Source organism: Colius striatus, chromosome 4 (genome assembly GCF_028858725.1).
Source record: "Colius striatus isolate bColStr4 chromosome 4, bColStr4.1.hap1, whole genome shotgun sequence".
NCBI lineage: Eukaryota > Metazoa > Chordata > Aves > Coliiformes > Coliidae > Colius > Colius striatus.
Window position 1 is genome coordinate 9,294,561 of NC_084762.1, and position 21,724 is coordinate 9,316,284.

The 21,724-nt window shown below is 37.2% G+C and overlaps 1 protein-coding gene across 3 annotated transcripts in view; it reads right to left on the reverse strand.

Annotated features, from left to right (window-relative positions):
* RETREG1 (reticulophagy regulator 1) overlaps positions 1–21,724 on the reverse strand; it is a 60,401-nt gene that overhangs the window by 15,130 nt on the left and 23,547 nt on the right. The window contains exon 2 of one of the 3 annotated variants that reach the window (XM_061995844.1): positions 15,163–15,202. The exons of 1 other annotated variant lie outside the window; for it this stretch is intronic. In XM_061995844.1, coding sequence (XP_061851828.1) covers positions 15,163–15,185 — 23 coding nt within the window. In that variant the 5' untranslated portion in view covers positions 15,186–15,202. Of the gene's footprint in view, positions 1–8,994; positions 9,177–15,162; positions 15,203–21,724 lie in introns of those variants that run through there. One more of the 3 variants, XM_061995843.1, reaches the window with a different exon arrangement.

The following is a 21,724-nucleotide window of genomic DNA, read 5'->3' on the forward strand; positions in this document are numbered from 1 at the left end:
TCTGCCACTATTTTACCTACCATACAGTAACTTCACCACGAGGTGGTGACACAGCAACACTGGGATTACAGCAAGGTTTGGGAGCCATTTCATAGGGAGATTCATATGCAAACTACTATATGCATGGTGGGACACAGAACGTGGCTTAAACAAAAACTAGTATTTCAAACATGGCATAAAACTGATTAAAGCTCAAATCCCCAATTATTGCCCTATTCACTAATTTATTATAGTATGGTATTTATAGCGTTGGAGTAGTGTGGTTTCCTCTTATGCTACAAAATATTCAGGTTGAAGACTTTTATTCCCTTATTTGAGAAAAGATCCCCCATAATTAGTGTACCTGAAATTCATAAGATGAGAGTCTCATGTCTTGGACTAGATGACTTCTGTAAAAGTGAGGAAATGCAACCTCTTTTCCAGCCATACATGGCACTGCATATAGATGCTTGCCTCTGAGAAAGGATTACCGATGTTACACAGAACTTTTTTGTCCTCCTCCCATCCACAATAGTGATTTCAATTTCCACACTGACAATTAGAGGCTTGGGAAAAGCAGCATACAAGGGTTTTGTCTTATGAAAACTGTAATTTCTATGGACGGGCAACTCTCCTTAAATAACCATTGCTTCCAGCTTTTGTAAACCCTTCTGCAGTATTAAGTGTTTTGAGAGTGGTTGTTTATTCTAGTGTTGAAAAGTACTATTATGACGGCATTCTGCACTCAAAATCCTTTCAGAGGCTTAACTCCTATCCTGTATTTAAAATTGCTGACAATCAAAATGGAACTTTGTGGAATCGCAAAGAGAGAAAATGGATAGGCCTGATGCCTACTATCAAACAGGGCTTTGAAATACATGGAACAATTGCAGATAGCTTGTTTACTAACTTTAAGTTGATAGCAAAAATGGGGGGAGGATTGAAAGCACTAAGATACAATAATAATGCCAACTACTTTCATACACGTAAACCACCAATATAAAGACAATACAGATGGAAGAGATGGAGATACAAGACTCATTGGGATAAGTAATAACAATTCAAACCAAACATGCAAATTATGCAGAAAAAATGGCACATTTGCAGGGGAAATTCTCCAGAGTTGCTTTTCTTGGTTGCTAACAATGCTTTCTTTTGCCACGTTAAAAAGATGTTGAAAGCATGAGCTGCAGTGCAGGTAAAAGGCGTTGCTTTGGCCCACATGTGGCTCATTGACAAAGGGATCTGGACGGTACAGGCAAAGTTTGCTTCAAAACATTACAACCTTACTATTAAGCTTGCTCCACAAAAGAATATTTGTCAGTTTCTTGTAGGCCACAAGAAATGATGAGACATTTCTCTCAGTTCTACTATAGCTACATTCTTCTATTTTACAAGAAACACCAGGGACTATTTTGAAGCCTTATTCTGACCGTAACCAACTACAGGTCTAAGAAAGTTAGCCTGCTGACATTCAGTGCAAAGATCAGACGCACATGCTGCCTCTTCTTGTTCAGAACTCCCAACAACTATCAGCCCTCGTAGTATCTGTCCTTGTCTCTTTTCTATAGAGCCCAGTTGAGTGACTGTGTGTGTTACCCAGGGACTTGGAGCCAGCATGCAGCAAGAGAGATCCTGGAGAAGGGGGTGGGGAGGAAGAAAGAAGTGAGGTATAAACCACAGTCATATGTATGCAAAGATAAGAGAGGTTATGTCATGCCTTTGTAGAAAAAGAGACAACATTAAACCTGCAGCATTAGGTTAAAACCTGACAGACACTTAGCAATCAGTACTTCAAATTCATTTTTCAATGGTCACATTTAAAGACAAGAAAGATGTGTACATGATGAATGTGGAGTGGATGACTAACGTCAGTCAGCTCAAAGCATAAAAAAGTACTTCAGCATAGTATTAGTGGAGTTACTTATAGTACCTTCATAAATGTGAACCCTATACTTCCTCTCAACACAGCTTTTGAGACTCCTGTCCAGGTGCTCCTTCGGGGATATAAGCAGTCACCTCTCTCTGAACACCTTCAAAGGTTTTTGTGCACAATTCAGAGAGAATGAAGTTTTATGTTCTTATCTCTTACTTTGAGTTTGATATAAAGTACCACACTTCAGTTCTAAAACTACTGTCAACAAGACTGAAGGTGTTCAGAGTCATATCCTTCTGACTACCTACTGCATCACTTCTAAAACTAAACAAACACATAAGCTGTTACTTAGTAGCTGCAGAAAAAGAAGCCTAAACCACAAAAAAAAAACCCCAAACCAACCATTCTCCCACCCCAGATGGTTCAACCCATCACAGTCACAAACTCTGGCCAGAACAGTGGCATTACATTCTCCAAAAATGACTGATGGTGTCACGCTCTCATTTTGTATCTAGACATCTGTTCCAGCAAAGCCCCATCACATTTCTCTCAGAAAGGTCAGTAGCTCTCATGTTACTGGTTTAAAGATCTCTTCGTGATGTGCTAGATTGTTTTTAATTATGTGCACACAGTTTTATGTGTATCTTCACGTAGATATAGTGACAAAGTACACCGTGGTGTGGTGGATCTCAAGGTTTGCACCTAAATAAACGAAGAGTTGGTAATTACAGAGCTCCTAAACCTTCTTGATTTCCCAGCTGTAATGCAACCACACACGCCTGAAACCTGTGCAGACTCCTTAAGGATAACTTAGAACGTATTAGTTAAGGTAGGAAGCTGAGAGTTATATTCCTAAAGACATGTAAATCAAAATATACGCAATATGGCTATTCTGTAGCCTTTAAAAAAGTCACATCTAACAGCTGCATCATCCTGTGAGCTCAAAGGACGTGGATATCTAAGGACAAAGCTCAGAGGCAAGCAGGGGTAAAGTATGAAACTTGACCAAATGATCAAGCGTGGAGACTATCAGTGAAGCACAATCAAGCAGCTTTACCATTTCAGAGCTTTCACTGGTCTGTCCTGTGAGGAATCACCACAGTGTGGAACGATGCAGCCACCCTTCCTGGAAACAAACACTTTATAACTGAAGACCTGTGCCAGAAATGTGTTTTAAAATCTGTCTTCTAAATTATTCAGGTACAGATGTGAGGGATATAAAACAGTACTTAGATTAAAAAAAGTCTGTGGAAAAATCACTTTAAGTATATTTATATTCACCCCTCTATCTGTCCAAAATAGAAACCAGTGTAAAAAGCACGTTTCACAGTTAAGTGTGTTAAAGTACCAGTGTCAAAACCTCTAAAATCTATACTGAATTCTGTGGTAGAAAATAATACAGTATTGATTAGCCTTATTGTAACACAGCCTAACAAATTCTTGTGCTACGTGGACAGATGTAATAGCAAGCACCACTGAACTCACAGCATAGCATCTGAATGACCTACGTGGTCATTATGTAGAACTGTGCTTTATCCTGTGCCACTTCTGGATCCTATGCAATCATTAAGTATACTGAGATAATTATATTTGTGTTGTGTGGCTGTGACCAAGTCAACAAGACTTCCAATTTAAGTGAATCACTGAGGCACCATGTAAAACTCTGCTTGCTTCAAAGAGCTCCATGGAAGGATGCTGTATCACTGAAAGAACGAGGAACACGGGAAGCACTCACAAATACACTCCTTTCTCAAAGTTTAGGGAGAATCTTCATCTACAACCTTTTTGCTACAAACTTGACAAAGCTTTTCTAACATGATCTGTACATGTCCACATGTGTGTTATTTCCCATTGCTAATCTATAGGTCCCGTGCTGGTTTGGGCTCTCACGAACACATAATGCTGTGGCAAACATCTTTTAACTGATCACATTTGACATGGCTTCAACATTATACTTTGGAGTACTTGGAATCTCTAAGATATAAAACATGTAATACTGTGGCAAACATCTTTTAACTGATCACATTTGACATCTCTTCAACATAAAGGCTTGGGCATACTTGGAATCTCCAAGATACACAAATCTAGACAGATTTTGCTTTTTAAATTGAAGCTGAAGAATGAATGTAGCTACCAAACTTTGAGAGTAACTAACAGCATTTCCCAATCCAAAAACCTCCTTTAATTATCATCTCTCCTCTAGTTCAAATGCATCATTTCCAAGAACAAAATGAATTAATACCATGCAACATTGCTTCTCAAGCTTTTGAAGTGTTGTCTTTCTGACCTTATCTTCCTCTGACACTTCAGTGTTATGCTTTTTATTGACAATGAGTCAGTCCTATTGGCTCTTAGTGTCTTTTTCAGGAGAAGGAATGTGACAAAAAGCTGAAAAAGGACCTTTACAGCTTTCAGTAACACGCATGTCCTTTTTAGTTCTTGACCAAGAATACTTCTTGGTATTATTAGTGTACAATACATGTTTAAATTATCAGCATTTGAGAAAGCTGGATGTGTTTTTCTCAATGGAGTGCACAGCAGGCCAGTCAGGACACGTGACTTTCAACAAAACATAATAAAAGCAACCTTTCATCCCTGACTTTCTATGTCTCTTGTGCAGTGTGTCAAACTAAAGTCATAACGCTATTTCCTGCTCTTCAACTGACAAGGGAACATTTTACCAGTGTGTGCTGCTAAAAAATATCAACCCCATAAATGAAGGTTTGGGTTTTTTTCATTTATTATTAAAGAACAAACGTTTCTGAAAAATTAAAGCAACCCTATTGCTATAAAAATACACTCAAGTGTTCTGCAAAGGGATAAAGGAACACATCTTGTCCTAGAGCATGCTTTAAAAGACAAAGTATTTTAAAATGACCCATTATGACCAGGGTTTTATTTTGGAGGGGATGTGCTCATCTCTTCTATTCAAGTGTAACCTCAGTCACCTTATAGCCTTGATCTGGAGCTACATGTCTTTAGCTGATCAGACACAAACTCCATCTTCTCTGAAGGTGATTCCAGAACAGCAGACTGTACTGAATGATGTCACTTTTTACTGAAAGACTTGCTAATATCAACAAAATACACTTCAACTAGATTTGAGGCATTTCATTATCAACCTCCTCTAGACAGACTCTTCTAAGCAAACTGAGAAGCCAGTTCTCATGGGAAACCTTGCCTTTGGCCCGTATTACTCTTGTCCAGCTTCCCTGAGCCAGGGAGTAGCTCCAGCTACTCTAGTTCGAGGTCATTCAAAACGTGAAATGTGATCTGACAGTCAAGTGCTATTAGTCCAAAGTCATGCCTTAGTTAATAAGTGTAGATTTTTTTTAAGTGTGTCTCTGCATGAAAATTGAGTGTTTCAGTGCCACATAAATACTATCAGAGACTTGCTTTCTGTTTATCAAAGACTATATAATGCTCTTACTACATGCTTTTGTCTCTTTACTAAGACAGCATAAAAGCTGGGATCTTCCAGGTCTGTGTCTCATTTGTAACAGAAACTGGTGATGTAAGAGAGACATTTTTATTGCACCACTTTTGTTCAGAAAAGTAAGGAAGTCTTGTTTATATCAACAGGAGCACAGAGCTCTGTTTGCAGAACTTGCAGCTGTTGGAATCAATTATTTCACACTTATTTTTCTCCCACAAGGACAACTCTTTTAACCCTTTTTCACAAAATCTATTCTTTTTCCTCCTTCAGCCTCCACATTCTTCAGCTAGGATACTTCTAGTTCAAGGCCTCTCAAAGTCAAACAGCTAGGAAAGATGAGCTGAGCATTCTATGAGTTGCAGCTGCATAAAAAACAAAAACTAGATTTTCAAGTGCCAGACAAAGAATACTTTTAACCTGCAAAAACATGAAAACAACTTTTTGTGTAGTAACACAAGGCATCTTTAACCTTTTCTGTGTGGAACGTAATTCTGACTGTTTTCAGTGAGCTTTGTAAGAGCAAGTGATCATTTACTTTGACGTGTTACTGCCTTACTGAGAGCTCCTGGCTTAAGCCAACCACTTGTTGCCTATATTTGTGCACTGAATTCAATCATAAAAGGCAATAAAACACTTCCCACTTTATTAAATAATACTAGCCGAGAAATAAATATTCTTATGTAATTAGAAATCAACATGCTTTGGGTAATTAAATGATCTACAGATCTTTCATCTGGATCTTCACTCTTCTAAGTCCAAGCACTTGCTGAGCAAGGTCATCCTGTGTAAGACTGTCATTTGGAATCAGCTGGTTCAAAATAACATAGCTTTCTCTCCCATTTTTATTCAGGTCATAAAATGTTCCTGGTTAACAGTTTAGTTCACCAGCCTTTTGAATAATAGACAGGTGACAGCAAATAGAACAATACAGGCATTATACTGATAGAGGAAGTTACACGTCAGTATCTGAGGCATCTACAGCCATGTGCCTCCACCACTTCAGGATGGCTTATTCCCAGTACTTTGTATGCATTCATGCTCATCCTTAGATTCCTCTGGAGCTGTACATTTTTAATTTATTTTACAATAAACAATAATAAATAAATCTATAGGAAATCTGTTGATAAAGAATTACTGAGGGAATACATAACTCTTATGCTAAACTGTTTTCAACCCTTTACCTTTGATCACATCTTTCTTCACTGTTCTTGATCTGCTACTGCCCACGATCATATAACAAAACAAAACAGAAGACAGGAGTGAGTACCTAATGTTCACAACTCTCAGCTTTTTCACTAGCCTTACTAAGAACTATTTGTACATGTTCCATTGCTTATTATACACAGAAATTCACAGTATGACTAACAGACTATTAAGTAATGCCACATTTTTAACTATGATGTTATAATGTTCATGAAATACACTTGTGGCGCAACGTTACATACTTTCTGAAGTAGGACATGAACTTGAGAGGGGAAGGGATGTAAGAAGTATTTGTTTGCATCTGAGAAGGAGCTACAAGGACTGCAGTGCACTGAAACTAATCAAGCAAAGCTCATTCTACAGCATCTACAGAAATACCACTGCCCTCCTTTTTCAAACATGTAAAGCAGTAGCTTTGATTCTACTTGCCTTCAAAACTACTCCACTGCCTGTGCATTTACCTTATTATCTCTTCTTTTGTAATGCTAAAATGAATTGTTTCAGTATAGTTCCCATATTGCTCCAGCATAAGTTCCGTAGCTCCTCCTTCTAGTCACTCTTGTTTTACTTGGACCAAAAAATCCTGATCTCCACGAAATCTCATTAGCACTTCTGTTACAATGTTCTCCACTCACACCCTATCTGTTACCACCAAGACAAGAATTAATTCCAGAAAAAAAAAAAAAAGGAAACATTCTGATTAAACTTTCTCAAACCTTTATGCTCACCAGCAGAGACACAAATGGATGTGGGACTAGCATTAGGATCAAATAATTTAGTGGTAGTTTCAGAAATGATAAATGGGGAGTGTAGGCATTCTCATCATGCTTTTTCAGGTTACTGCTTCAGAAATGTCCATCCTTTTTTGTTTAAAACAAAACAAAATAACTTTGATCTGCAAAAAATTAGGTCTTGGAGGTGTAGGCCTAGTATTACCTAGTTTGCCTTTACAGAGAAAGAATCGTGAACAAAGGAAGACAGATATGAAGCTTGTATGTTTGCATCCTTTTACATATTAGTAAATACTGATGCTTTTTTCTCTCTAACTCCAAACTTTGAGATAATTTTGGTTTTCCAAGCTAAAGATTTTATCATATCTTGATGAAAAAACCCCTCAACATGTTTTCCAGGAAGGACATGATGCATATCCTTTCTAAAATTGATTCAAAATGAAAAAAAGGGTTATTATTATCTGCAATTACTTCTTGTAATGTGTCATGCATATTGCTGTTTTCCTATCATGAAAAAGAAACAATTTAACAAATCGGAGACCCAGCTAAACATTTGTCAATGATTAGTAATTAACTCTTCAGTGGCTCTCAAGAATGAGCCAACATTTCTTTCAAGATAAAAATGCTACCTACTAGCATGATTACTTTTAATTTATGTCTTATATAGGGCACAACTTGGATCCCTGCGAACGGAATCGTGTAGGTGACCCCACCCCTGCAGCGACCCAGTCATGCCATGGGGGATCCATTCACCCACACTCATCTGATTAGGTGCCTGAACACACTGACCTACAACCAGAAATGTTTTCTGTATTTCACCTATCTTACAACAACACATTGATATACATATCAGAAAAACCTCCACCTAAGTGTTCAAACTTAAATCTAGCAAGAAACCAAATTTAAGCCATAATGAAATGCTAACACCTCATTCTTGTAATTTCTTAACCTTGCCTCTATATTCTAGCATTTTGTTAGCTTCTAAAGAAAGAGAGAGGTCTATTTCCACATACCTGACATTTCTTTTGTATTATCAAATATTTCAGTAACACCGTTTTAGAGCCAACATTTTTTATTAGAATCAAGACAGTAAAAACTGCAACTATGGAAAGATCATGTTTAAGAAACCTAGATTACAAATTCTGCCATAGCAAAACACCAACAACATCTATTTTAAGAAGACTACTTTAAAATAATCTACTGAGGTACATTTGTGTATTTATTTCATAGGAATGCACTGGATCATATTTGAGAAAATAGTATGTGTTACATTTGTGTTAAGGTTTAGATCTGACCACTCATTTCCTGTCCTGTCCATTGTTTTTGTAAGTTAAGACAAAAAGTTCAACTTCAAAAAGACAGGCATACCTCAAAGGGACACAGTGCCCTATCTCACAGTAGTGAGTTACACTTCTGTCAGTAATGTGGGTCTGACTAAACTATTTGTGTCGCTGACATTTGGATGCTTGCAAATTCTCCCATGGCTGGGGACAGTCACTACATAGAAACCAGCTAGTATTTTCTTCCCTTCAGCTTTAGTTTAAGAAACACATAAAACCAGCATAATTTAACCTCTATGTAGACATGAAAACCTAATACTTCTCTCCTAAGAAGCCTCAGGTTAGCATTAGAGGCAAAACCCTCAAGAATGAGGCAATCTGTTACAACAGATCTGAGGCTGAGAACTCAGAAGCACACACAGATTAATCACACAGGCCATGGTCTGTATCAGGCTGCATGAGAAAGCCATCAGAATCAATGTACAGTACCTTTCGTCTTGTCCCAGATCCTCACTGTCTGGCATTTCAGATGTAAAAACGAATTCCCTCTCTCTCTCTCTCTCAATCTAGATAATCCAGGCAACGATCTTCTAGTCTGTTTTGTGTTTTAGAAGCAACAACCCAGACACCTGTCCTGTTTGCTGCTGAGAAGAGTGCTCCTTGCTCTGAGAGCAAATGTTTACAAGACATCCTAAGTGCCTGCTGGTCTTGAATGAAGTTCAGAGCGTTCGGCTTTGATTGGCTAAGGCTATAAATAAACAAGTCATGACTCACCTCACACACTATGACAGGGTGTTTAGTAGCAAGCACAGCCAAAAACAAAACAGTTTTTTTTTTCTTCTGGTCATGTGAGGGAGAATCACCACCCAGTTAGTACATTTTATTTTTGTGCTTCCACTGGAAATCTTCCTCAACGTCTCCCATTTCTCTCAGGTGTAAGTGAGCAGCATGCAAAATGCTAAGAAGCTAAGTGACACAAACTTTTTAAGTAACATCCTTAAAAATACAAGAGCAGAGAGCTTACTCTAACAGTAAAAATATCCTTTTCCTCCTTGCAGATTGTCAGTCACAGGCTGTCAGAAGCAGCAAAATTACTCTCCATGAAAATAACAACTTAGCATTTCTTTTAAAATAAGGAATAGAAAGACAATGCTATTTATCTTTATTGAACATTTTATCTTAAAGTTCTGACTCCAAGCTTGCCTGCCACAAGCAGTCCTAGCTATCATAGGGATGCCAGCAAATTGTATTGGAAGAGTCCTCAGAATGAAAGTATCCTGACAGGAGAATGTTTGCCAAAATACTTTAAATGCCTCTATGAACAACCTAAGGTGAATTAACAAATTCACTTTCCTCCTATGGCTTTTGGCTGAGTGAATGACAGGGATTCTGTCACTTCAACTACACCAGCTAAATCTCTATTAATTTTCAACACTCCCACAAGCTTATCTGCGCTGGTGAAGCTTTGTTGTGCAGCCCAAGACTCCAGGGATCACATATCTGTGTTAACACATTGCTCAGCACTGTCCCTTCACATCACTTTCTTCTTCCACTAAACAGCTTGACCTTCTTTTTCCCCTTAATGTATTATTACATAAATATTATATCCAGACATCTTCACATAGCAATCTTTTATTTTTTCTAAGAAGGAATCCAGTAAGACTGAGACCTGCCTCTCCTGCATGACATGGTAGGAATTGTCCTTGGCATCTCAGTTCTTAAAAACAGATTTTAAAATAAAGGAAATATGGGACAAAAGGTATGCTGGATTAAAACCAAGCAACCTATACTTTTGATTTAGTAAGCTGCATTTTGGTGCATTGGGGGTAATGCATCATTCACTGGAATGCTGCTTAATGTTCAAAATTACACAAGGATTCTATTTTTATTTCTTGTATTAATATAAAAGACCTCAAAATGACTCGTAATATCCAGATAAAAATTGCTGAAATTCCCCAAATCATATAATTATAGATCTATTACTTCAAAATGCATGATTTCTATTTACTGTGTGAGTAATGGAACTAATAAAATGTTGCCAGGAAATGGTGAGAAAAAGAAAACAAAATAAGAATGCTGCCCTTCTGTAAATGACAACTTCCTTCACTCTTCTCCCAACACCCCAGTTAGTTCCTCTTTCTGTTTTTTAATCTCATGCAGTCTTCTGTGTTCATAGCTTTCCTCGACCTTTCACAAGACATGCTGTTCCTGAAGCAGTCCAATCATATTGGACTTTAAAAGAAAGGAGGGCGAAGAAAAACAGGAGTCAAGTCTTATGTCTGAATTGTGCAAGGCAATATCTAAATATCTAGTAATAGATGACCTCTCCTACTCATCAGAGATCTTCCATGGCCACATATGACAATATCATCCTCTCTGTTTTTCTTTCCTTTTTTCTATTTCTAATAGTTACAGCTGAAAAAAACTGGAGCCAGACTCTCTTCAAGCTGACCCTCAAACAACAGAGCTACTAAATTAAGAAATCTTAATGAAGTTATTTGGTGTGACAGACTCATTTTCAGATTCAACATGTGAAGTCCTCCAATTAGGACAAGAATCAAAAGAAATAACTGAAGCCTGCAAACACACAAAAGTGTCATTAAAAACCTAAATGTAGCATTAGAAACGAAAGCAAGCAAAACTAAACCCCTTGTGCAATGAGGGTCTGCTTTAGTTTGTTTATAGGCATTGCCATATAGTCTTATGTAGCCACATGCATGTACTATACACAATGCCTTTTTACAAAGTATTCCTTTTTAATCCATTTGATGATCACACTCAAGAGCTGGAAAGCTTTCACTGTAGTGTCTGTCCCTGTATTTAATTCATGGAACTCTATGTACTCCAAACTCTTCAAACATGACTTTGGACTGTTCGTTTTTTGGTCACATTCTGTACACAGTGCTCACTGCTACAGAAGAAAAATGGTTTACTGTTTACTTTTACAACTCCACAGAACTGTTCTCCAGCCCTCAGTGAGGTAAGGAGGATAATATAACTTTATTTACTTATTGATAATCAAGTCCTGGAAAGATGAGGTTCAAAAGTGAGTACTCTACTAAATGAGTACCTAACCTAAATGTCAAGGACCTGTTAACTTGGAAGTAGAGCACTTATAAACCACTTCAATACTCAAAGACTAGTTTTTTACTGACATCATTGCTCATCATTTTTGCAAATCAGACTTCAGAACAGCATGAGCACATAATTAACTGAACCACAATCACACTGAAGTATTTTGCTTAGCATCACAAAGAAGACTAGAAAATTCATCTCAATTATTTGATCATTTTGAATTCTTCCACACTTGAAGGAATGAGACTTTGCATTGGCCCATCTAGAGTTTTCCAGGAGACCTGGTTCCAGACTGCTTCGCAGCTGCACAAGATGGAATGTCCTGTCCAAGTACACTTGGGTGGAAGAGCAGCAGGTGAGCAAAAGTACTGTACTGAATCAGGCCAAAGGGCTTCTGGCATCTCCTACTGTATCCAGAAGCGCAGCCTAGGGAAAAAAAAAAACCACTGCTGCCTTCTCCAAATAGTCTTCCAGACTCCAACTTCTGGCTCACAGGTTTCCTGAACCAGCAACTGATGTCTGTATTTTTAGCTCTGAGTGGATTTCCACCCAGTGATAGCATCTATAACATCTTGTGGTGAGGACTTCTGCAGCTTAGCTGCATACCGTCTGAAAACAAAATACCCAACTAAACTCCCCCCAATTTTGTTTGGCCTGATCTATCCACTTCTGTTGACTTCTAAGAAGTCTTATACTGGAACAGAGGGATGACAGCTATGTCTCTCTAGCTTTTCACAGTTATTTACCATTTTTGCACACCACTATAAAATTCTTTTTGATAGGACTGCAGAGTTGGAAGTGAAGCTGCCTAGGAAGGAGCTTGTCTGGTAATGGAAATGCTAAAAATCAGTTTTACACTTTTATCACATGTAAAATGGATTAGAAATGACAGAATTGAGGAAGGAAAAGCTCTTTCCCTACCCATGTTGTTTTTCACAGAGATTCTTAGCTCTTTGCTTAGCTGCAGCTAATGGTACAGTTTTCTGAACTGCAGAGGACTTGCAGGTCAGTTCTCTCTCTCCTTTTTAAATTCTTCCTTGCCATTTCTGAGACCTCACCTCACACAACTAATCACTGCTCCTCTCAGCAACCTCTTTGCTTGAGTTGCTATCTTCCATCCATGTCCTCAAACATATTTCCTGTTTTTTTCAAACTCTTCCAACATTTACCATAAATAATTTAAGTTGTGAGGGACCAGAAATGTATACTATTATTCCCAGTCAGGGCACACTACTGATTTATCTATCTTGACCTTTTTTGTCAAGGAGAGCTCATGCTCTCTCAGTCCTCATTACTACATTTTCTTGCACATAGTTTTCCTGGTCTTTATTTTATTTGGGTAACTTTAAGAATCAATTTTTCTTACTTCTTTTCTTACCATTCTTCAGCTTAGTAAACCTCTTCCAGATGTTTCTCAAAACTTTCTTGATAGCTGGTAAGTAACGTCTCTCTATCATCAGGTATAAAGATAACCCAAAAGATGTGTTGGCACACAGATCATCAGATGCTAGCCTGACATGGCTTGATCAGGGAATCTTATCAGTTTTGCTCTTGCTCAGTACAGATTTGGATTGAACGTGTATCACAGTTATCAAACAAATGGCCTTCGCCCAAAACAGCATAGATATGTATCTATGTGAAATTTTCCTTCCACAGGCAGGCACCAATAACTTCAGAGGAAATCATTATCAAACAAGGAAAATAAAAGTTTGCTTCCTTGTCTCTAGCAGGAATATGAGTTACTGAGTAGCTGAGAGAATCAGAAATAGTGTTAGGATGCACTGTTTTACATACTCAGGTAGTGAAGGTCCTCAAGGGGTCTATCAGGTGGGTGAAAGGCACAGTGCTGTCCATGTGGAGTGCAAGGGTTAGGGTGATCTGGCATTGTGTGGTAGATGGTGTACCCCACCCTGTCTGCAAGCTTTCAAAGATTTTTATTAGTCATTCTATGGGTATGCTTTAGCTGGTCAACCAGCTCCAGAACTAGTCACATTCACTGTCACCTTCTACATCTCTCCTCACCTAAAAGGAGAGTAAGACACTGCTTTGAACTTATGACCCTGCTCTAATTATTCAGCTATGAACAAGTCTCACTTCTAATAATGTGGATGAATAAATAATGAACACCATACTGTACACTTAAAGACATCCTAAAAAACCTCAACTGACTCATAGCAAAAAGACACAACCAAAAAACCAAACCCACACTCCAAAAAGAACATCTAGCTTAGTTCACATTTCCAGATGGAATGGGAAGCCCAGTATTTTACTTTTTAACAATATTTTCAGCAAGAACGTGTGTTTAAAAATTACTATAATTATCAAAGACATGTTTCAGATTAAAACTAATTTGAAATGCAGGTTTCTGCTACTAAAAAATTCATATTAATAACATACATGAAGCTCTCTCAAATGGAATGCTTTCTCCTCTCCCCTTTTCAATATAGAAATGTACAGAATTTACTAGTCACATGTGTGTGTGTGTGTGTGTGCAGGCTTGTGTATACCATGTATTTATATAAGCATACACATGAAGTATATATTTTCCTACATTTCATCAATCTCAAGAACACAACTAATTTTCCAATATTTGCCACATCCAACTTTGCTGAATGATACCCATCTCAATTCTTTCTGACTACGTAAAGCTGACTTCAAATTGCAAATGCTTATTGTATTTACTTAACTTACAGATTTCTTGACACACTGTAAAATATACAAAGGAGTCTTGTTTTAGAAGACAGGAAGCCTTTCATACAAGTGTAAAGGAAAATCATCAAGACAGATCTGCTGAACATGCTCAGTTTAATGCTGGAGCAGGTATAGCCCTCAACCTGGTAAGCAGCGTGCTAAAAAAACCTTAACGCACATACCACACAAAACACACAGTTTGTATTTACCTGTACCTAGGACTAGGGCTGGCAAAAAATAAATTGAAGAAATTATCTTCCAACAAAGACCAATAAAAGTAAACAAAAATTGCTCTCAGGGAAACTCTTCTCTCTTCATGGAATCCTGTATATTATACAAGATGCTTCTTTGTACTGGGATGAAATAAGTAATTGTTAAAACATTTTGTAAGTCACAAGCTGCATAATCAAGAAGAAAATCCCAAACTATCAGCATTCAGTTTTGACATTAAAAGTAATGCAGCATTCAAAGACTAAACAAGATATTGCATGCAAGAAATATTTAGTTGGCAGAAGAAAGTCCAGAAAGACGTATTTTTAAAGAATCATAAGAAATTGAGTATGAAAGCAAACTATCAACAGACCCCAGAAACTGATTTGCATCAGCAACAATGAATTGTCACAGTGAGGTTGCACTGTTTCATCATACAGCACACATAATAATGCGCCACACTTCATGCAAGTATTTCCAAGTTTTCAAACACAAGCTGAAAGAGCTAAAGGAAAAGACACTTCAACTGCAACTTAAAAAGCAAACGACTATGTTTTAGTCATGTGAAAATAGAAAGTCTTGCTGTGGTACAGACATGATAGATCATGCTGGATTTGTTTGACAGAGAAGAACTAGAGACAAGGCGGTAGAAGATCTTACCACTAAGTGTGAAAATCTCACCTGCTCTGGGACTTTTTGGCCATGTGATCTTGTTAAACAACTACAAAAGAAACAGATTTTGGAGGGGGAAAATACCACATAATACATCACCTAGCAATGATCTGAGCAATTTCTAAAGACTATGGAATGTTTTTCCAAAGTTTTCAAGATGCTCTTTACATACTATTTCCTATTTTGTTTACTATATCACCCTTTCCTAAGACCTACCAAGGTCTTAGGACTGCTGTACCAGTTCATCTGTAATCATAATCTATAATTCAGTAAAGTTGCATTAAAGGCTATTTTATCTTCCTAGGCACACATGCTACTCAAGATTTTGAAACCTCCACCTGTCTCTACTGGTTTTAGCAATGTGAATCTCTGATCTCAGCAACAGTTTCCTCCCCCACTGAAAAGTGATGAACTACATGAAAGGCAGACCAAATAGCAAGACAATGAAATCAGCTTGCTTGAAACAAATATAGTTAAGAATGGATGAAGACTTTAAAATGTTTTGCAAAAGCATTGATATGAGTGTTTTCTAATATAAATATTAAACACAACATAAAACAAGGTGAGAAAAAAACCAGACTGCCAGCCAGCTACCAAGAAAAAGAGAATACTTGGAAGACAATTCTCTGTGTAATTCAGTAGAGAATATGAGAAGTCACTCAGCTATGTAGAATATCCAAGACGATTAGAAAGTTCAGAGCCACATACTGGTGACGCCTGTGTCTAAAAGATTTTGCTGGTATGTTCACATTTGCTAAGACAACCCCCCATCAACTTTGATGTTGCACTCATCCTGTGAAGAAGAGCATATGAGCTGGTTTTCCACCGGATTGTATAATTTATTCTTTGGTGTAATGTAAGAAAACCTCACCAGAGAATGACTACTGCAATTGCAAGCCACATCTAGATCGAAGATCAGGTCACCACTCCTCAATTAGAACACAGAAGCTTAAGGATGAATAACTGCAGGACTTCAAGGACTTCATTATAATGGAAGCACAGCATGCAGTTATGTATTATTATTCATTTTCATGGACATTAACCCTATTCTTACGTTCCAGCTCAAAGAGCCAAAGTTTTTTAATATTATTCAGAATTGCTTGCCAAATGTTTTCATACTAAATGTGATTCATCTCGATTCCTTCAGGGTCACAGCCTTTTCTGATGCCTATAATGAAAGTGAGACAGATTACTAAAGTAGACTTTCAACTTATTAACATCAACTTGTTATCAATTTCTTGGATTACTGTGTAACAAGAGATAAAGTCTCTAGTGTTGAATATGTCTGATGGTAAAACTACATTAACATTCTCTCCCTTTAAAAAGAGGTTTTTTTCATTAGTATTATCTTCATGCAGTGTCTCTGGGGCAGTTTATAGAACTGTGCAGCTGTGACCTGTAAAAAGTTAAATCATCACTAACATGACTTAGTTTCAAGGCTGTATTTTTATCTGATGGAACAAGTGGTAATTTGTATGCGACCTGTCAGTACTTTCCATGTCTAACAGGTGTAACAGCACATCAGCAAATCTAATATATTGTAATGAACATAATGAAATGTAAATTTATGTAAGCAAAGTTTAAAGTATTTACAAACTAAAAATAGTTTGAGAAATAGCAAGAAATACATTATACAAAGCAATAGTATGCTTCATGTGATGATAATTCATATGCATACACAATTGCAGACTAGATAGGATGGTTAATTCTGAGACACATTGACGAAAGCAAAGCTCTTTCCTGCAGTGACTGGTGTCCTCAATTTCTTACTAGAGTTTCTCAAAAGTAAATACTTGTTAAACCACAACCATTCTGGTCTTTTAACATCCAGACCTCTCTAAAACAACAGCAAATTTTGAAGTGATGGAGGTCAATGAAACACCACCCAGCTCCACAAAAAAGGCAAGGGGCAGTCAAAGAGAACTGGGCCCTTTCCCACAATCACACCTACCCCCAGAAGGCTCTACAGAGTTAAATGGCTCTTAGGTTAATACAAGTCAAAAGGTTCTGACCAGGAATGATGATCAATGAACAGTTGTGGCTTAACCCCTCTGCCATCAAGGGCACTGACAGATCTGTGATTCAGAGGAATCCCCTGAAAGGGTTGGGTGAGTGCTGCCAGAACACTCAGCCAGAGGTGCCAAGCACCTGATAACCTTCACCCTGCTCAAGAAGATGATAAAATGCATGACATTTTGCTGAGAAGCTGACAGCACTACTGGGAAGCCAAATTAATGTATCTATATTGTGTCCCAAAGCACAAAAGCCACCAATATTTCTTTCCTTGTTTCGTTATTATTCATTTTTATTTATATTCAATCCATTTCATAAGGTAGTTTAGAAAACATGTATACAACACCTTGTTTTGCATAGCCCAAGAGCAACTCCTATCACTGTTAAAACTTCCTTTTCCCTCACTTCTTATGGATGTCTAAAGATCTCTAAAGAAATCTTTTTGTTAAGCTGTAGGAAATACATTTCAATAGTACATTTTGCTGCCAGAAGACTGAAAAAATAGAGCTTTCAGTTTAGAAGTTACTTACACATGTATTTTACCTATAGAAATCTTTAAAATGCATGACATTTTATCACAGCTTTTGCTGTCTCCTCTCAGACACCTATGAGAAAGCATCTTTGCTTTGATAAAGCTTACCTGATACACAGATCACAGAATATATCAAGTTAGAAGGGATCCAGAAGGATCACCGTGTCCAACACCCTAGATGTTTCTATAGATGTTCCTATAGAGAATATGCACTCTACTCAGACTTTTATTTTAGTCTTTTACTTTAGTTGTTTTTCTTACTTTATTTGTGAAATATTCAGAGCACTTTCAATAGGTAATTTTTCATCTACTTTTCAGGTATTCTGCATTTCTCTCCACTTCATTTCCACGACTGACAAAGAAAGCCCCAGGAGATCAATTTCCATATGCTAAAGTTACTCTAAAAACAAACAAAAAAGCCTCTTTAGCACTGTTTTTTTTGTTGTTGTTGTTTCAATACTGATGGATGAAGTAAATATTTTCCCAGTAAATATTTTACACCTGCAATGGTTTTCAGAAAAGTATTTCAAACATTAACAAAAAATTCTGTTTATATATCCTCTTCAGAAATTTATTTATATTGTCATAAGACTTTGATTATAATCAAAATATCTAATTCAGCTAACAAGTTAGGACAGAAGTTGCCAAGCTACTCAACCAAGGAAAAGTATCTGTTTATAATGACTTCACAATGGAAGTACTTTTGTTTCTGTACAGCCCTGACATCAGAAGGATATACAATAATTACTCAGATTTGGAGTCTATCAATATGCAAGACAACAGTTTTACATGTTTTTGTCTCAGTTTGTGTTCTAAGAAAACATACACACACATTCAGCAAGAAGTTCTTAAAAAGATTTAGAACAGTATCTTTTTAAAGATCAGACACGCCAATCTGTGATGTTACTGCTCTGACTGACTTTATTACCCTGATCTCATGCCGAAATGCATAAAACCAAGCTCTTAAGGTAGACACTGACCTTGCAATTTGCACTGAACATGGTGGCAGCAACAGACATTCAGACTAAAGTTGGGCAACAGCTATTTCACATGCCTTTCTAGGATACCTCAGACTTGAAAAATTATATACAAATTTTTAACAACATAGACAAATGCAGAAAGAGATGTGGGTACTTATTTCAGTCTTAACTATGTCACTTAATGGAATAAAAAGGTCAATGCTTGCAATGCTTTTAACAAGAACAGCTGTACTAGGTCTGCCAAATGCCCATCTAGCCCCGTGCTCTGTCTTCAGTAGTTGCCAAAATTGAATACTTGGGGATGTGTAAGCACCAGAAAAAGAACACAGGAAAACACATAATGATACCTCCAGAAAATACAATACAGCCTCCAACAACCGATAACTCACGGATTTGCAAAGGCAAAGGTGGAGATTTTGTATTTAATAACCTCCAATTAACTTTCTTCAAATAACTGTTCTGTAATTTATATTTTTAATCCAAATACAGATCTAACAGTCACATCATTCCCATGACAAGGATTTCTAAAGCTTAATTACATCTTTGTATTTCTCCTCAGCCTGCTACCTGCTATTTTGATGCCTCCTCATTCCAACAGTGTAAGAGAGAAGGCATGTTTCCTCATGGCTTGAGACCTCTATTATATTTCCCCTTTTGAAAAGTCCTATCTCATTTAATCGTTCTTGATATGAAAATCGTTCTGTGTATTTTCTCTATCTTGTTGGTCAACTCTCAACTTTTTTCCTCTTGTATCTTCTGGGAGTCAGCAGATGAGAACCACACGCAGTATTCAGGATGTGCAAGTACAACAAATCTGTAAGAATGGCATGCGGCTGGGATCCCTTTTGACCTGTTTAACTTTTTTACTGAAACTTAACAGTAGATATAATCTGTTATCAATGCTGCTTTTTTGAAACTACATCTTACCTTATTCTGAGTGTTTACAGCCCTCTTCAGACACTTATTAATGTGTGAATTTAGGACTTCTATTCCTGCATAACTTTACAGTTACCTACACTGAATTTCATACTGCTATTTTACTGTGAAAGAATCCTGTAAGGATCTTCTGAAATTCTTCACAGTCAGTCCTTATCTTCATTTCCTTGAATAATCTGGTACCTCCATGAGGCCTGGTCATCCCACTACTAACTGCCTTTTCATGATCACTTTTGAGTACATTCATCAGAATAGTTCCAGTACACTATGGCAGGACTCATTTTTTGCCCTTCCATTAACACACAGGCTAGCCACTTACTCTCACCCCTGTTCCATCAGGTTTTTCTTTATTCATGGGAGTTCTTTTCTCATATTACAGAGCTATTTATTATCTTTTAGCTAATGCCTTTCAGAAATTCAACTGGAATACCTCAATCTCTGCTCAGCACTATCACAGTCTTCTTGTCTGAAATTTTTAATATAGATTTGTAAGGAATGTTAATATTTAAAGTATTTTTAAATAACACTTCTACTAGTTTCATATTGGATATTTTTATCTTCACTGTGAAATTCTCTTCAGCGTTACCTCATACTATGAGCTGACCTACAGTAACATCACCAGTCACAGCTATGTCAGTGATCTATTAATTGTACTACCAATCCAAGCACTTGGTAAAAAACAGTCTGAACTTTTGAAAGAGTATCATTCTCCTTACAGCAAATCTAAACTAGGAAAAGGAAGTGTGTGTCATGTGGTGCTGTGAGCACATTATTCAGGTGGTTTTGTGCCGCAGTAAATATTTAGCTCTGAATGTTTTTATTAAACTGATCTCCTGAACATGTCTGATCATCCACATTCAAGGAGTGGGGAAACTTGCAGAGTGTGAAAAACATGATCATATGCTATCCTCTGTTTTCCTTAGCATAAAAATAAAAGACTTGTAGCTTTGTAAAGTTAATTTCCAGTGTTATTTAGACCCTAGAAAAAAGCACTAAAGCATGACATATATTTCAACAGGTAGACATGCAACAGTTCTTCTGCCAGTAAGAAAAATGAAAAAAGAAGCAAAAAGAGACTCAGGGGAGGGATATTGTACTGTTTGTTTCAAAACAGCTGAGCTGTTTTACTCAACTGTATGTCAAAACACCTAAGAGAATATAATGTTATCCTGCTGATAGGCTCACATGCTTCAACCCAACCCTGTGCCAGGACATTCCTTACTAAATTAGTGACTAATCAGATGCTGTGCTGGGAAACACACCCTCACGTGTTACAACAACTCAGGCATCTGCAACATTAAAAACCAGGGGCTACGACTATAGGTTCTCATGCCCCCCGTAAATAATTTCCATTACGTTTTGTAATCTAATGCTTGTATTTGGCAAACCAGATGCAATTAAAGGTCAAAATCCAACTACTATATAAACTCCACTTACTCTGATCTTTCTCCTGACTATCACTGTTCTAAAGACTCCAAGCAAAGCCACCCTCTTCCTTCAGGATATGTTTCTAAATACCTTGTTTCATTACTCATAAATGTTTCTCACTTCCTTAACCAAGCTCTCAAATTAACCAAAATGGCTTGTTTCTTTTTCCTTCTTATTACCTTCAAATTTCTAATATACTTCCTAAATTGTTTAGAATTTGAAAACTTGGCAGGAATTAATTCAATAGGCTGTTGAGAGACCTGCTCATCTTTTCTCCTTGTGAAAACCAGCATTTTTACAAAACTGAAAATACCATTTCTATATTTGTGCTGCATATAGGGGGCATATTGAATATGGGAAACTGTGCAGTGATACAGAATTCTCAATCTTTGTTCTTGTTGCTGAGATAGAAGATAGTGAATAATATTAGTTAACTAGTTCATTTTCTTAAACCACATGTAATAGTACAGAAAGGGAAGCTTTCTAAGCACAGAAAACAGATGCTGATTAAATGACTTGGGTTTCACGTTCTAGAAACCATTGCGTTGTCTGCAGAATGACCTGAAAGCTGGTCTTAAAATGCTGAAATCAATGCTTAGGGACAGCTGGCTGCAGAACCATTTCTGTATGTCATAGAATCACAGAATGGTAGGGGTTGGAAGGGACCTCTAGAGATCATCTA